Here is an 18,613-nt window from a genome sequence, read left to right as displayed (position 1 = left end):
ACACATACATAAAAACTTATCATATCAGTTTAATTGTATATTAAACGCATAAAAAATAACTGCCTCATAAAATTGTGTCATTACATTTCGCCCTACAAATATTTGTTCTTTTTCTGGCTTCGTAATACATTATATGGTATAATGAAGTGTGCCAGTAAACAGTACACCTCATATGACTTTTCTGGAGTCTTAAGAAGGGTTTAAACAATAAATAATGAACAGAAATGATGTAAGAGAAGGGAATCAATACTAGTATGTAACTGAAATGGGTTGAAGAAAAAAAAAATCTGAAGGGAAGTCAAGAGTAAGTAATGTGCTTCTTGACATGTGAGCAACACTCAAGAGTAATAATCCTAACTAGTAGAATTAAAATGAGATTGGTTTCATAGTATGTTATTAATTGTCTATGAATAAATCCGATCAATCACCAATGTGATGTAAACAGAATTCTGCTACGGATGGCAAACTGCTGTCAGATCTCATTTCACAGCCATGTGTCTCTACACTACAAAGCACCAGAGATGTCTATGGAAACCCCGGCCCGTAAAGTCTTTTATTATAAATCATTGCATAATTAATTCCTAGGTATAAACAAAACAGTCCAATGGCACATGATAGCCCGCTTTTCCTTTCTATGCAGTAATTCATGCTTCTATGTACATGCACAGTATGTAGCGCACGCTGACAACCGATATCCCATGAATATTTCTTCTAATTGATTCCCGTGTTCTGTGAGCAGTAGTCATAATATACATGAGTTTGCAACATGAGATGGAAAAGCTGCTCCCTACCTGTTCTTGTGGAACATAACACCAGGTAGGACGCCTCTGAAGTTACTCTACCTGCTGAGATCTGCCTTCCATTCAGCAGAGAGAAGAAGGTATTGCTTTTAACCTTAGCTTTCTTTGAAGAGGTGGCTTAGGCACTTCCATGGCTTCTTCTCAAGGTAAGTCAATAAACAATGGTTCATGATTCTTAAACAGACATTGATTATGCAGTCACACACAATGCCGTATATCGGGGCTAGTATGATGAAGAGGAGCATCGGACCAGCACAGCTTGTTTATTTATCATCGCCCCTCATTTTGTTGATTTCATATTTATAGGTTTATCTTATTTGTTTTCTTCCAGATAAAAGGCATACCTTCGTGGGCATTTTTTTTATTGAATTTTAGAAGTAAAAACGCATTTTGTAGTATAAAGCTTGGAATGTGAGTTTATTTAGATATATATATATTAGCATCAGTGTTTTGGCTGCAATACTAAGACCAGTGTTTCCAAACCAGTTTGCCTCCAGCAAAACTACAACTCCCAGCATGCCCGAACAGCCATTATAGCTGTTATATTTAGACTGATGTTTCCGAATAAGTGTGCTCCAGTTGTTGCATAACTACAACTTCCAGCATGCATGGATAGCCATTATGGCAGCACTATTTAGACCAGTGTTTATCAACCAGATACCTTCAGCTGTTGCAAAACTACAACTCCAAGCATGGCCGGACAGCCATTATGGCTGAAATATTTAGACTAGTGTTTCCAAACAAGTGTGCTCCAGCTGTTGCAAAACTATAACTTCCAGTATGCCCGTATAGCAAATATGGCTGCAAAATTTAGACCAGTGTTTCTCAACCAGATACCTTCAGCTGTTGAAAAACTACAACTCCCAGCATGGCCTGATTATGGCTGCAATATTTAGACTAGTGTCTCCCAACCAGTGTTTCTCCAGCTGTTGCAAAACTACAACTCCCAGAATGCCTGGAAAGCCAAAGGCTGTCTGGGCATGCTGGGTGTTGTAGTTTTGCAACAGCTGGAGGCAGACTGGTTTTAAAACACTGACATAGACCATTGGACTGAATAAAGGGGCTTTGATAGATTCCATTCAGCAGAGATGATGAGGGTCTAGGTATTATGTCTTCAAAAGAAATGGCAAACCTTAAACATATTAGGACCTTCTAAAGAAAACCTATTAGGTGTCCCAATCTGCTGTGTAAACAAGCACTGATCTCATTTATAGAGCCTATTACGTGGCTCATTAAAGGGGTACTCCAGTGGAAAACAAATGTTTTCAAATCAACTGTTTCCAGAAAGTTAAACATATTTGTAAATTACTTCTATTAAAAAATCTTAATCCTTTCAGTACTGATCAGCTGCTGTATACTTGAGAGGAAGTTGAGTTGTTCTTTTCTGCCACATCTGTCCGTGTTAGGAACTGTCCAGAGCAGGAGAAGTTTTGCTATGGGGATTTGCTCCTGCTCCGGACAGTTCCTGACATGAACAGAGGTGTCAGCAGATAGCACTGTGGTCAGACTGAAAAGAACTATACAAGTATGCTTCCCATGGAGCATACAACAGCTGATAAGTACTGGAAGGATTAAGATTTTTTAATAGAAGTAATTTACAAATCTGTTTAACTTTCTGGAACCCGTTGATTTGAAAAAAAATTGTTTTCCACTGGAGTACCCCTTTAATCATGCACGGAGCGCCACACAAATGATAACTTGACTGTCATCACTTGTTGGCCGCACTACCCCTATTATATGTGTGTGTGGCTAATGGCCAGGCCCGAAATTATTTTGACAGGTCCAAACAACCCAATCAACTAATAAATGAGCTACTAGTGTCTACGATTAGTGAATTGTGAAGCATTGTGAGGGACTCCATCACTCGTAGACTAAGTTTAGTTAATTAAAGGTGTACTCCGCCCTTAAACATCTTATGCCCTATCCAAAGGATAGGGGATAATAAGTTTGATCATGGGGATTCGGCCACTGGGACCCCCCAAGATTGGCAGCACTGCACCCCAGTCTTCCAGTGCACAGAGCGAACTCCACTTCTTGCCAGATGATGAGAGACTACCACCTCCACACCCCCTTCCATAGAAATAAATGGAGGAGGCGTGGCATCACGAACATGGAAGCTGCTAGCTTCTGTGTTCAGAACGCCACGGTGCCAGCCCAGAGATCGCAGGGGGTCCCAGAGGCCAGACCCCCTGCAATCAGACATCTTTGGATAGGGGAAAACATGTCTAGTGGCAAAGTACCTCTTTAACCCGATAACGACAATGGACGACTATAGACGTCCCCTGGAAAACTTTGGTCCCGACAGTTTAACCCTTGCAGCCGTGGTCGGAAGCGACCGCGAGCTGTAAGGAGTTTTGACAGAGGCAGGGGGCTCCCTCTGTCTCTCTCCTGTAGCACCCCGCAATGATCGCAGGGTGCTACTGGTTACCTGGGCACCCGGGGGTCTTTACAAGGACCCCCAGGTCTGCCCCAGTTATTGCCTGTCAAGCATGTGCTGACATGCTGCCTGCTAGTGTAAAACTAGCAGGCAGCATATATCTGCAATGCTTTAAAATACTAAGTATTCCAAAGCATTAAAAAAAGGGGGGAAAATGTAAAATAAATAAAAGTGTAAAAACAATAAGTATAAAAAAGTGTAAAAAAAAGTGTAAAAAATATAAAATAAAAATACATTAATTAAATAAATATAATGAAAAATAAAAATGTATAATGTGTAGGATCACACGGTGCATATCCGCAGCATATTACGTGCTGTGGATGCCCACCAACAGTCACAATAATTAGCTCCCTGCTGCGGCTTGGTAGCTTTGTGTGTCCACTCATAGCGGCGGATTTCCCGCCGGCAGTCATAAGCGGACACACTGAGCTACCCAGCCACAGCAGGATCTCGCCCTTGTGACTGCCGGGGGGCATCCAAAGTGTGAAATATGCTGTGGATGCGCTCTGTGACCCTACACTGCATCCTGTTCATTCTGCGTTTCAGCAGTGTTAGAGGTATCCGTCAGCATAATGTCAAAAAGAGTGATGCTGACGTATACTGTAGCAGCTGCATTCATTTCTGAATGAGACTACTACAGTATACATTGTCATCCCTTTTTTGACATGACAACGGACACCTATACTGCAAAAACGCAGTATGAATGGGGACTATTCATATAATGATGCCCTGAAAACCAAAGGGGGCTCCTCTCCTTCTTGGTCCTACCAGGCGGTCAGGCAACCAGATATGGCCTAAGTAGGGGTACTGCCTAGCCCGGGATGTACACGGTGATAAAATATGGGTGCATTTCCTCCATTTCAAAAGCGACTTACCAAAATGATGTCCCACAAATAAAGAATTTGTGGAAAAAAAAGCTAATTGCTATTTTTTCCACTGACTTTGAAATAATTCTAGCCACACAATAAGGGCTCAATGTACTCACTTTTTCCCTAGGTGAATGCTTTAGGGGGTGTAGTTTCGAAAATGGGGTCACTTCTGGGGGTGCGGTATTGTTCTGACAGTTAGAATGCTTTGCAAGATGAAGTGCAGCCTATAATTTGTGTAATGATATCCTGAAAGCCAAATGGTGCTCCTCTCCTTTTGGGTCCCACCAAAGCGGGGATATTACCGAACACGGTACGAACAGTATAATAAAATACGGGGCACATTTTCTACTTTTCAGATGCAATGTACAAAACATATGTCCCACAAATTATGCATTTGTGGAAAAAAAATTTATTTTTATTTTTCCACTGACTTTGTATCCATTCCAGACACACAAAAAGGACTCAAAGTACTCACTTTTGGTCTAGATGAATACTTTAGGGGGTGTAAAATGATGCCCTGAAAGCCAAATGGCGCTCCTCTCCCTCTGGGTCCTACCACGCGGCCAAGGATCCAAATATGGCCTAAGCGGGGGTATTTCCAAACACGGGCCGGGCAGTTTAATAAAATAAATGGTGCATTTCTTGCAATATCAGAAGTGATGTACAAAAAATATGCCCCACAATTGATTGTACTAAAATGGGGTCATTTGGGGGGGGGGGGGGGGTGTTCCTATGTTCTACAACCTTCAAATATCTGCAAACCTTGCATAGCACATAAAAAAAGATGTACTTTTCAAATTTTCTAAATTTCAAGTTAAATTGTTAAGCTTCTAACTAATTTAAAATGTTAATTAAAAGCAAAAAAAATGCTGTCAAAATAAAGTAGACATCTGAAAGTATAATTTTCATAAACTATTTGGTCAGTAAATATAAATATATGCAACCTGTTAGTGTTAAAATAGCAAAAGATCGTAATTTGTTTAAAAATGTCATGATTTTTTGCATTGTAAAAAACAAAAACTACAAATTATATCGGCTTACTTTTACTAAGTGCATGAAGGACAACTTGTGACAAAAAAAACAATGTCAGAATTATCGTGACTGGCAAAACGTTACCAGAGTTATTCTCTAATAAAGACAGATATCCCCGATTTGAAAAAACAGGCCTGGTCTTTCAGGGGCGTACAGGTTTATTTGGATTGGTCCTTAAGGGGTTAAAGTCAATGAACATGACATAGGTCTCTATGTCAACGTTGGCATACCGTTCTGCCAGTATGCCAAAGTAAAATGCTAACGTACAATCCTTTTCAGATATAAACATGGCCTAAAAGGAATAACAGCATAATAGTAAGTTTTTAAGATGGAAAAAATATATGTAAATATGCATTATGTATTGATAGTTTGCTTGTTTGTTAATGGATTTCATTGTAAAACCTAGAAATGCATTTAATGGTTTAAAAAAAAAAAAAAAGCTAAAAGGAAAAAGAAAATAGGAATTTTCTAAATTACAAAAACTATAATGTAGACACTGACTGATTCCTCTGGGTAACCAGGCCACCTTCTTTGAAAGGTTTTGGTGGACAAGACTCTTATGTTTCCATTATACTATTAAAACACAATTAGGAAAACTAACATACTATGTAACAGTGCATGAAAACTGTTCTAAGAAACAGATCAATGAAATCTCAGAATTTACTGTACAAGAGCAGACACTGCTAGGCATTTCCAAGATTTACCTCATTTCTGAATTTGTTATTTACTACCAGAACAGTTGTTCATGCCTGAAGGTTAAGTTTCTACTTGTTTTTTATTTTTTTGGAAAAAAGCCAAGAAAAACGCCAATTCTGCCGCATGGCGTTTTTTCGCCCAAAAAACGCTGTGGCCAGATGTTAGCTGTAAATCAATGAGAAATCGCAAAATTCTTATTCCACTTGGCTTTTTCACTTTGGTGTTTTTTTTAAATCCTTTTGTTGTTTTTTCACTCTTTTTTTTTTGGGCGTTTTTTAGCTCCTTGGTGGCTTTCCAAAATTGCAGCATGTTGAGCCACTGACGATTTTCTAGTCAAAATTGTGATGTTTTTCTCCCATAGAAGTCTATGAGAATGAAAAAATGCCAAGAAAAACGATATTTGGGTTTTAACTTTCACGTTTTTGCAGGCGGTTTTTATTCTTTTTTGGACTTTAGCCATCCAAAAAAGAGATGGAGATACCTTTTTAATAAAATTTCGTAGGATATCATTAAAAAAAAATGTAAATAAAAATACAGGAGAGAAGGAAAAAATTGTATTTAACAAAATTTATCTTTTTTATAACAAAATTTTTATTAATTTTTAAAACAGGGATCAATTTATGTTGGCGGGTGGGGACCTAAAAGTTTTGCTGAGAATAATAAAAATGTAGTGTGTGTGTTTTCTTTCTTATTTTTTTTAGGTAGTACTACTACTCCCAGCATGGAACACACTGTTCCATGATGGGAGTAGTAGTACATGTACTAAAAGACAGATCGCCCGTTGCGATCCTCCTGTATAATGTATAGATGCGGCCAGCCGCTCTTCTATGGTCCCCTGCACTGACGTATACAGTATATACACCTATTCATATTTCCAGCAGAGAGCTGTGATTGGCCAGATGGTTCCAGCCAATCACAACTCTCTGTGGGAAATATTAATATGTTTATATATAAGTCAGTAGAGAGGACCATAGAAGACCGGCCGTCCGCATCTATACATTTTACAGGAGGATCACAGAGGGTGTCAGGAGTGACATCCACTGTGATCTTTCCCTAACTGCAAGTATTACTACTCCCAACATGGAGCACACTCTGCTCAATGCTGGGAGATGTAGTACCTGCATTAATAGACAGATCGCAGCGGGTGTCAGAAGTTACACTCGCTGCGATCTGTCTATTAATGCAGATACTACAGCTTCCAGCATGGAGCAGAGTGTGCTCCATGATGGGAGTAGTAGTACCTGCAGCTAAGAACAGATCACAGTGGGAATCGCTACTGACACCCGATGCGATCGTCCTGTCTATTGCAGAGATGGAGCAGCTTTCTCCTGCGCTCACATCTCTGCACTATGCTCCGGCCAGTTATGTGAATAGAACATCACTCATTCATATCTCCCTCTGAGAGCTGTGATTGACTGCAACCATCTGGCCAATCACCACTCTGGGTGGAAAATATGAATGAGTGATGTTCTATTCACATCAATGGCCGGAGTACAGAGCAAACATGTGATCGCTGTATAGAGCCGCTCCGCATCTCTGTATACTATGGAAAATAGCATCGGACGATATGTCTATCAGTACAAGTATTACTACTCCCATCATGGAACAGTCTGTCCCATGCTGGGAGTAGTAGTATTACCTAAAGAAAAATTTAAAAAAAGAGGGAAAAAAAGTGAAAAACAGACTTTATTGAAAAATAATAAAAATTTTGTTATAAAATACCGTATTTATCGGCGTATAACACGCACTTTTTAGGCTAAAATTTTTAGCCTAAAGTCAATGTGCGTGTTATACGCTGATACACCCCCAGGAAAGGCAGGGGGAGAGAGGCCGTCGCTGCCCGCTTCTCTCCCCCTGCCTTTCCTGGGGTCTAGAGCCCCGCTGCAGACCCTTCTCTCCCCCTGGCTATCAGCGCCGCTGCCCGTTCTGTCCCCCTGACTATGGGTGCCGGCGCCCCATTGCCAGCACCGATAGCCAGGGGGAGAGAAGCCGCGCCGACAGCCAGGGGGAGAAAAGGGGCAGCGGCACCCATTGCTGGCGCCGCTGCCCCGTTGCCTCCCCCCATCCCCGGTGGCATAATTACCTGTTGCCGGGGTCGGGTCCGCGCTGCTGCAGGCCTCCGGCGTTCGTCCCCTGCGTCGTTGCTATGCGCTGCACGGCGCGGCGCATGACGTCAGTGCGCCGTGCATAGCATGACGCAGGGGACGCACGCCGGAGGCCTGCAGCAGCGCGGACCCGACCCCGGCAACACGTAATTATGCCACCGGGGATGGGGGGAGGCAGCGGCGCTGGCAATGGGTGCCGCTGCCCCTTCTCTCCCCCTGGCTGTCGGCGCCGCTTCTCTCCCCCTGGCTATCGGTGCCGGCCCCCAATTGCCGGTGCCGGCACCGATTGTCAGGGGGACAGAACGGGCAGCGGCGCCGATAGCCAGGGGGAGAGAAGGGCCGGCAGCGGGGATCTAGATCCCAGGAAAGGCAGGGGGAGAGAAGCGGGCAGCGACAGCCTCTCTCCCCCTGCCTTTCCTGGGGGTGTATCAGGGTATTCACGCGCACACACGAACCCTCATTTTACCATGGATATTTGGGTAAAAAACTTTTTTTACCCAAATATCCTTGGTAAAATGAGGGTGCGTGTTATAGGCCGGTGCGTGGTATACCCCGATAAATACGGTATATAAATTTTGTTAAATATTTTTTTTTCCATCACTACTGCATCCTTTTTTTTTTTGGTACCCAACAAATTTTGGGTACCAAAAAAACTGCCAAGATGCAATTTCCACACAAATGAAAAAATGCCAGAAAAAAACGCGTTTTTTCAGGCATTTTTTCAAACGCAAAAAACGCAGGACAAAAAACCAAGTAGAAACTTAGCCTAATGCTTATTTCTCAACTCTTCTGTCACTTTCTTTAACTGGTTATTTCCTGTGTGCTCTAGCTGCAGTGCACCTACTAGTTCAATGTGCTATTTATCCTTTACTTTTGTGATACATTGGTTGGAGACTGCAACTAGCCTCATGTATTAGTGGGGCAAATTATAAATTAATCATAAAGAAAGTAGATCCTGCACAACCTGTCATGAACCTGTTTACGCTCACTTTGACTAAGGGAATGCTTTTAAACTCTGGGCTCATACAGCTCATTTCTAGCAGTGGTGCTTGGCTTCAATATGACAAATGGCAATATATATGTGTATATATATATATATATATATATATATATATATATATATATATATATATGTATGAAATAAATATGGCACTCCCCGCTGTCTGAATAAGAAGCATGCATTCCAGTGTTGGCATTGCAGCCAAAAAGTGCATACAATACAGGAATTTAGGTGCACTACTGTGGTAGATGTAAACAATGACATTGGCTATCCCTCAACACTGATGTTAAAATTGAGACATTAGCCAGTATATCCTTATATGAAGGACATACCTGAGCCCGCACACCAACGCCAAGGTTTCTCAAGTGGCACAGGACCTAACACTAATATACCTGTGCGTGATAAGCAAAACCAGGGGCCAGTGGACAATTACAGCAGCATTAGTCACGACTTACAGCCTGTTCCCAGTGACCTCCAGTGTGGCTGGGCACACATACAATGGGAGGAGGGAGGCAGACTATAAGCCCCACCTGAGTTGGCAGTATGTTGCCTACCTCACAGGGGGACCTTAATGCTGCCTTAATAGTGATCAAGGCGCATTAAATATGGAGTTTATACACCTCCAAGTATGAGATTTAAACAACAACAAAGACGTGGTCTCAAATGGCAGGAGGTGCTCAACCCCAAATGCAGTTGTGCATATATACTGGGGGAGCAGATCCTGCCCTTGTGGTCTGTTGCTAAGGGTGATCACCAGCATAAAAATGCATACAATGAGGGATGCATGCAACAGACTACAAGTGCCACAAAGTCATCCTACACCAGATAAAGTGTGTGGATGTGTAACAAATAGAATACAATACAGGAATTTAGGTGCACTACTGTGGTAGATGTAAACAATGACATTGGCTATCCCTCAACACTGATGTTAAAATTGAGACATTCGCCAGTATATCCTTAGATGAAGGACATACCAGAGCCCGCACACCAACGCCAAGGTTTCTCAAGTGGCACAAGACCTAACACTAACCTACCTGTGTGTGATAAGCAAAACCGGGGGCCAGTGGGCAATTACAGCAGCATTAGGCCGACTTACAGCCTGCTCCCAGTAACCTCCAGTGTGGCTGGGCACATACAATGGGAGGAGGGAGGCAGAATATAAGCCCCACCCGAGTTGGCTAGTATGTTGCCGGCCTTACAGGTGGACCTTAATGCTGCCTTAATAGTGATCAAGGCGCATTAAATCTACCATAGTAGTGCACCTAAATTCCTGTATTGTATTATTCTAATTGTTACACATCCACACCATTTATCTGGTGTAGGATGCCATTGTGGCACTTGTAGTCTGTTGCAGGCATACCCCATTGTATCTATTTTTATGCTGGGGATCACCCTTAGCAACAGACCACAAGGGCAGGATCTGCTCCCCAGTATATATGCACAACTGCATTTGGGGTTGAGCACCTCTTGCCATTTGAGACCACGTCTTTGTTGTTAGCCAAAAAGCGAATAAAGACTTTTTCTTTTATACACTGGGAGTCTAGCAGTTACCAAATACACCTCAGATAGAAGACAAAGGGACTAATGATTAAAGGGTACCTCTCATCAAAAAAAACTTTTGATATATTATAGATTAATGTATGCAGAATAACTTTACAATTGCATGTTATTAAAAATATGCTTCTTTCTATTTAATTTTCCACTTTGAAGAAATGACCACTAGGGGTCTCCCTACCAGTCCTGGCAACAAGCATTTCAGACTCATGCTGGAGTCCTAAACACTACGAGCTGCCAGTCTGCTTTGTTCCCAAAGGAGAACACTCAGAGCTGCCAGCCTGCTTTGTTCACAGCCTGTTTGGCTGTGAACAAAGCAGGCTGGCAGCTCTGAGTGTTTAGGACACCAGCATGAGTCAAAAATGCTTGCTGACAGGACTGATCGGGAAAAATACAATAGAAAGAAGCATATTTTCATTAACATGCTATTGGAAAGTTATTCAACATTCATTAATCTAAAATATATCAAAAGTTTATTTGATGAGAGGTAACCTTTAAACCCACAGGTCAAATCAAAGACAACTCTCTCTTCTGCTTCAGCTCTATCACTGGATTGCATAAGAAAGAGACTGTGTCTCAATTTCTGGGATAAGTTAGTTTAGTAAGTAAAGACTGTTATCAAGTTACCCCAGTGTTTGGTCTTTATACTATGCCTGAACCTTATCATCACCCCATACACCTTCAGGCTAGGTACCATACATGGTGTCCCAGGGAAACTCTAACCATCAACACCACCTATGCAGCCTCTTTCAAAACACAGATTCCACTCAAATTCAGGGTCCGATTAAAGGAGAACTCCAGCCAAAACCAACTTATCCTCTATCTACCACTGGGACCCCTCTGCAATCTCCCGAACGGGACCCCAGCTGTCAGTGAGGAGCACATGATGTCTATCCATTTAGAAATAAATGGAGCACTTGCCGTCTACAGCACGCTCTCCTTACTGAGAACAGGGTCCCATTCTGCAGATTGCAGGGGGTTCCAGCAGTCTGCAAAATTTAAAGGCTTGTCTTATAAGTTTGCAGAATGCTGAAATTCTGCTGTGTGAACGGGACAGTAGAATCCCCATAATGTGTGCTAAAATTTGAGAAATTTCCGTGCTGAATTTTTCGATGGAGTTCCGCTGGGAAATTTCGCTGTGTGAGCATAGCCCAACAAGGGTTGATCTCTGTGATTGGAACTTGTTTACTAAGCCTGCACATGGATCCATTATTCTTGCAGCCAGACTGCACAAACGGTCGCTGGATTGTTTGTGCAGCTCTTTAAATTCATCTTTGTCAGCCGCACATTTCCTGTTTACACAGGGTGATGTGCGGCTGATAATAATAACAAGGGGCGTTATAATGCTGGAAAGGGTACAAAGTTGCGCAACTAAACTAATAAGGGGCATGGAACATCTTAGCTATGAGGAAGGATTAAATTAATTTAATTTGTATAGTCTTAAGAACAGCCGTTTTGGGAGGATATGATCAACTTATATACAGTAAGTATATAAATGGCCCATACAAAAAATATGGGGAAAAACTGTTCTGGGTAAAACCCTCTCAAAAGACAAGGGGCAGTGCCTCCAACTGGAGAAAAAAAGATTTAGTCTCAAGGGGTGATATGCCTTCTTTACCAAAAGAACTTTGAATTTTTGGAACAGTCTACCTCAGGAACTGGTCATAGCAGGAACAGTTGAAAGCTTCAAAACAGGTTTAGATACATTCCTAGAATAACATGACATTAATGAAAATGCATCAACCCATACCCCTTCACCTCCTTGGTTGAACTTTTTCCAACCGTACTAACTATGTAACAACAAAATAATGGGCTTGTCACAAAAAACAGTGTTCCATGAAAAGAAACATCCAAGTCTCCAAGGAATGCATAAACAGAACCAAATAATAAAATAATAATAAAGTATGTCACATTATGTTTTGATTTAAAAAAATATGTTTTCCCATGTTTGTGTGTGCCGGAGATAGGAAAAAAAACTGACAAATACTGATCTAAATGGCCACAAACTGTACATTGCTGCAAAATGTCCATTTGCTATATAAATGACAAATAATAATACTGTTATCATTGGAGTTGCTGTCTTTCCAAACAAAATCATTCCATTAAGCCATATGCAGAATGCTGGATTCATGGATCAACTATGGGAAATCTAAAAATTCCTGCTGCCCATCAATGTACTCTTGGATGTCTTGGATTGACTTGTAAAGAGAGCAATTCCAACAACAATAATAATAATAATAATAATAACGATCCGCTACAAAATTGTTCTTTATACAGTTCTATGTATGTATAAGTCAGGTCGCTATTAGTGTTGAGTGCGAATATTTGAAATGCTAATTTTTACCTTGAATATCGGCACTTTATTTATTTAGAATATAAGTGATATATCTTAGTAATGACGAATATTATTTTTTTTTGTTTGTTTAGTTTTTTGGGGGAATATAGGAAAATATACAAATATGAAAATATTTGCAAAAATGCAAATATTTGTGAATATGCACTTCCAGTCAGAGGACACTGATCCCTCACTTCTTTTAGGTGAAAGATATAATCGCTCATGTGAATTTTATTATGAATTTTCGCATGGAAAAAAAAAAGAGAACGAACATAGTGAATATGCAAATTTTGTGACGATATTCATCCATATATTCGCGAATTAACGCAAATTCGAATATGGCCCCTGCTGCTCATCACTAGTCCCTATAGGTGGTTTAGTAGCATATATTTGTTTGTGCCTATGGTTTGTAGAAGATGAGTACAAGTTGTACGATTGGGGGATATGAAGATCCCTTTAAAAAAAATCCACAGAGTCGATGAACTTCAAAAACAGGAAACAAGTAAGTAGACTTCAGATTGTGAAGTTACTATGTAGCAAATTCAATTCGGATAATTTAATTACCTCTCATCTAGAACACAAAGGAACAGAGCAATGAGATACTGAAGCTGCACAACTGAGTGGAGATCGGTGTATGAATTATTTACAGCATACTTATACATTTTTAAATAGCAACTCAAAGGGGTTTTGGAAACTTTTTCAGGGTGGTCTGGCACTAAACAATAGAAAGGAACAGTGGCAGGAAGAAGTGATATGTAGCAGCCAGACTCTCTTGTGATGTCAGACACTGAAATGTTTGCTGTTCCATTATGTCTAATTAACACATAAGAGACAATGTGCAGTAAAAAGGCATTTACTGAATTCACTAATTTTCAGAAAAGCAAAGCTGGGGAAAAATATAAAGGACTTCACAAAAGGCATTTCACTCAGTGGCATTAAGAATGTCAGTACAGCAATTATCTATACTGATTAGGAGAAAGCAGCGGCTGTTAGCAGAGTAATGGAAGCAAATGATAACAGAATTGACACTCCACTTCTAAAATAAAGAGAAGAAAAAAACAAAGAAAAAAAACACAACCTTTCCGGAAATAATAGAGCTGTCAACTATGGTTTGTTAAAGAACAAATTAGCCCTAGAAAAATAAGACGTTAAAAAATGACCACTGCATCACCAGGTTTTCATGTATACAAATGACACATGTTCGGTTAGTGACAGTTGGTATTGCTTGGGTGAAATGTGCTATAGCTAAAAAGGTGTCCACCTGAAATAAATAAAAGCTCTTCAAATGGTGAGGGTAATGGAAGAGTATTATTATTATTATTATTTTTTTTATGCCTACAAAGTCTCTAATTTTAAAGGAGAACTCCAGGCTTTCTCAGTGAGAAGTATATGTTGTCTACCGGTAGACAGCACATGCTCCATTTATATCTATGGGAGTGCTGATGCCCGAGTGCTGTACTGAGTTTCTTCTTGCTCCCATAGAAATAAATAGAGCGCATGCCGTCTGCAGCACATGCACCTCACTGAGCACTGGGTCCCATCCCGGAGATTGTGGGGGATCCCAGCAATCGGACCCCAAACCGCAAAATGCAAATGCCGTGATTATCCCCTATTCTGTGGATTTTACTTAAAAATTAGATCTTATGAGACCTATTATTTTCCTAGGTCAGTGTTTCCCAACCAGCATGCCTCCATCTGTGGCAAAACGACAACTCCCGGCATGCCTGGACAGCCAAAGGCTCCTTCCAGTTCCCCGCACAGAGCTGCTGCAGAACAAGGAACAGCATGTTGTACTTCCCTAAATGTCACAATAAAGATATACGTATGTATTTGTGTATACGATAGGGAGATGGTGATGTGGGCTGTAAGGGCTGATCACAAGTGGTGACATCAATCAGGGGGCAGGGCTTGAGAAAAACCAAGCCTCCTGAGATAGCAGATGATGATGTGTTGTATCGGAAAGTGGGAGGAACCAGAGAGACTACAGCTGCACTACTATTTTTAGCTGATACAGAATTATAAAATATAAGGAGTAAGTTTTCTTTTATCATTAATACACAGATTTTTCAATAAGCTAGTTTAATTCTGAGCTCTATTTCAAGTGTGGATTTCCAGCACTACCAATATGGAGGAATTTGCTTTTTTAATGCTAACTAGTCTTTTGCCCTTCAAAGGAGCATCTCTTTGTACTATACGTAAGTTATCCAAGGATATTCATGTGTGTATCAGGAACATATGGCACATGTATCTTTTTTCCCTTTTGTAGATAACAAATCCCAGGAGAATAAAGATGTCCACAATATTCTACCTGGCACTCCTCAATCTTTTGATAATGAGAAGATGGGTTCTCCACCATGGAAATCTTCCCCAGATGCAAATCCTCCAGAACCTAAGTTCTTGGTCCCACCTGGCCTAGAACATTTGAGCAAGGTAAAAAAATGTTATCCAAATGTTTGCATATTACAAGTTTTGTCAAATGTTCCTACACTATTTCAATATTACAAATAAGTTTACATTCATCTTTCTGATTCCAGTCTTAATACCCTTGTGTATCTTATGTTCTAGTTTTTTCTTTTAAGCATTCTCTGTTGTCACGCCCCCTTCCCATAGACTTTTGTTGAGGGGCGGGCGTGACGTCACGAGGGGGCGGCCTCGAACACGGAAGCATTCGGAGTAATAAACTTCCGGACACTGCGAGCGGAGCTCCGGAAGACAGGGCAGTGGAGAACTCCTTTAAAAAAGAACAATACATGTACCTGGCACACATCCCTTATATCACATTTTAACATTTTTTGCACCTTCTTTAGAAGGAAGTGTGGCTTCGATGGAAAGGAGGCATGGCTTGACAGGAAAGGACATGGCTTGACATGAGCCAAATATGTCAACAAGATTCTCTTGCAAATTAAGCTAACTAATAGGTAGTTTAATATTAAAAAAATTGTGTCTACAGATGAAATCACTGTGATGAATCTGGTACATTACAACCTGTCAGGAAAAGTTGCTGAGTTGCCCATAGCAACCAATTAGATTGCTTTTTTTCATTTTTGAAAAGGACTCTGAAAAATGAAAGAAGCAATCTGATTGGTTGCTATGGGCAACTCAGCAACTGTCCTCTGGACAGGCTTTGGTAAATCTCCCTCGAAGTGTATACTGCACTTGTACTGACACATAATTTCTGCTTGGTGGGTCATGTTTCTTATAACTGTATTACTTATAATGCTTAGTTGTCTTAATTAGAGGGGTTTGCAAGTATGTGCTATGACTTCATGATTGGTGGGGGTCTGACCTCTGAGACCCTTACCAATCCTTAGAATGAGGAGAATCTATTACAGCTGCCCAATCAAAGTTTTTTTTTTTTCCCCTGCAACCCTAATGCCCAATGTGTAGCCCAATACTATTTATGTGAATTTGACTGTTTGTATTTCCTTGCATGGAAATAAAGGGTCCATATTGATTAAACAGGATATCCTGGATTAGAAAAACTGAGCTCTTTCTTAAAGAAAAAAAAAATAAGTGCTACTATGCTATTTAATGATAGAGCAGCTGATGACTGTCCACTGTTCTGTCATGGCACAGCCCATACTCCTGTGTGCTAGGACAGGCTAAAAGCACCATCATGAATAAAATGTACATTACACTCTAAATAAAATGAGAAGGTATAAGCAAAAAAAAAAAAAGTATATAGTAATATCTTTAATGTAGAAATATACTTTTTTTGTTATCCTATTTTTCCCTCCATAGAACCCCTTTAACATTCCATATCCCAAATCCAGGGGGACATGCTGGTCACATGATAGCACAATATGAGCTTCTTGCTGGACATCGCTCTGTGAGCTCTGATGCATCTTTCTAAGGCCCCCTTTACATATATGCGTCAGCAGTTGTCAATTCTCTCTTGCGCTACATAAGTTGCGCCGGAGGGAAAATGAAACCAGAGCTGATCCCATTCATTTGAATGGGACCGATCACAATCATCCGGCGTCTCAGTTTAGATGCTGGATGATTGCACTTGCTAGAGCGGCACAGACAGGGGAATGCATCTTGCTGTGTTCCCCCATTCGGCGATCACAAACTATGGATGCCAGATGATGCACAACTGATGCCAACTGATGCATTCTGGCATAATTTGGTGCATCAATAGAGGCAATTTTCATCCAGTTTTGCCAGAGCCGGATGCCAGATATATGTAAACCTAGCCTTACTCATCTTAACTATTTTAAAGCCAAAGCTGTATTAGCTTAGATATTAGCAATATATTGCAAGGATGTATAATAAAGATTTTTATTGTTGCTGCAGTTTATTCTAGATTTTTACCGGGGTAAGAACAATCAGATATCTGGTGATGGGATACTGAAGGAATATTCTAGCTTCATTCTCTCCTGTTACTTTATGTCTCTTTTTACCCATGCTAGAATAAATGTCTATCACCCCAACTTTCTGTTTTTTATTTGCTTTTCTTGCTTTGTTGGATATGTTTTTTTTCCAGCATTTACTTTATAACTTATTATTTTGGTATGGATGAAACACATAATACAAAAGGACATATATGATGTACTTATAAATTGGTATACTGTATTTATAATAAATACATTCATGTTATATCGGAATTTGGATATTTTTTTTAGATACATCACATTATTATTCACCAAGAGGTTGAACTCTTAGGAGGTAAGTAGCATAAACATTTTTAAATGGAATCAATGGAAAGTGTTTATACTTTTTTACACACTCCCCATCTATGTTGACCGACACATTAAAATGACCCCCCCCCCCCCATATAGCAGTTATGTTTACTTTTAGCCTCCAAATAATACTCAGGTCCCTCTGTGTCCCAATATATTTATACCTCCCCATGTCCTCATATAGTATCAAGCCCCCTCTGTGCCCCCATATAGTATAAGACCCCGTTTGTGCCTACATATAGTATTAGATCCCCCCTGTGCCACCATATAGTATTAGACATGTTACAGAGACACTGCCTGCACTGGAAGTTCCTCTCTCTCTTTGCTCCACTGCAGTGTTTCTTCTCTGTGTGCTCATCTGGAGATCTGGCATATAAATCCCAGAATCCCTAGCAGGCCTCCCTTCTTTACACTGTGGGCTCCTCTTCTTCTGCACAATGCAGCAGTTGTGGCCCTAAATTTCTGGGGGGGGGGGGGGACAGATGTTTTCAGAAAACTGTCTATATTCGGCATATGGCATCTTAAATTTAGCCCTCAATTTTAAGGAATATAACTATTAAGTATTTTCTCATCTTGCAGCTTTAGTGCAGGAGCAGTTGCACCCAAATTAGAGTGACGTTTGCCCCTAACCAGTGTAGCATCTAACATGAGCCTGTTGAAGTACCATACATCTAAAATACTACCATGCAACAAAGAAGTAGAACCAATGCCTCAAAGGTGATGCATCTAAAATCCAACTAAAGTTTAGTTTTGTTCAATCTGCCCATTAGTCTCATAATGCATTTCCCCAATACAATGTTTAAATGGTCCCAAACCAAAGCTACATTTAAAGTACTGAGTTTAGAAAGTAAAAGCCATAATGTAAAAATTCTGCTTTGAATTTCTAGGGATACATTCATGATGTAAAATACATAATTGCTATATGTGTGCACAATTTACCCTCCCTCATATCCATTTTCATATACAGTTCTTTATAGTATTCAAAGTGGATTCAAGCTTGGCACCCCAGAGAATGTTAAATTGACTTTAAATGAGAGCACTTTTGGATCACTGTGCATCTCTACATATCACAAAGACTAGGCAACATTTATTTAGGCATTTTT

At 40.4% G+C, this 18,613-nt stretch overlaps 1 protein-coding gene across 6 annotated transcripts in view; it reads left to right on the top strand.

Annotated features, from left to right (window-relative positions):
• The first annotated feature begins 760 nt into the window (after positions 1 to 760).
• The window catches only part of LOC130360608 (phospholipid scramblase family member 5-like), an 86,058-nt gene continuing 68,205 nt past the window's right edge, over positions 761 to 18,613 (top strand). For 2 of the 6 annotated variants that reach the window (XM_056563157.1, XM_056563152.1), the window contains exons 1-3: positions 14,359 to 14,650; positions 15,095 to 15,258; positions 17,454 to 17,496. In XM_056563157.1, coding sequence (XP_056419132.1) covers positions 14,614 to 14,650; positions 15,095 to 15,258; positions 17,454 to 17,496 — 244 coding nt within the window. In that variant the 5' untranslated portion in view covers positions 14,359 to 14,613. Of the gene's footprint in view, positions 947 to 14,073; positions 14,117 to 14,358; positions 14,651 to 14,755; positions 14,861 to 15,094; positions 15,259 to 17,453; positions 17,497 to 18,613 lie in introns of those variants that run through there. The other 4 variants (XM_056563155.1, XM_056563153.1, XM_056563156.1 and 1 more) reach the window with 4 other exon arrangements.

Source organism: Hyla sarda, chromosome 3 (genome assembly GCF_029499605.1).
Source record: "Hyla sarda isolate aHylSar1 chromosome 3, aHylSar1.hap1, whole genome shotgun sequence".
NCBI lineage: Eukaryota > Metazoa > Chordata > Amphibia > Anura > Hylidae > Hyla > Hyla sarda.
This window is presented reverse-complemented; position numbering and strand designations above follow the sequence as displayed.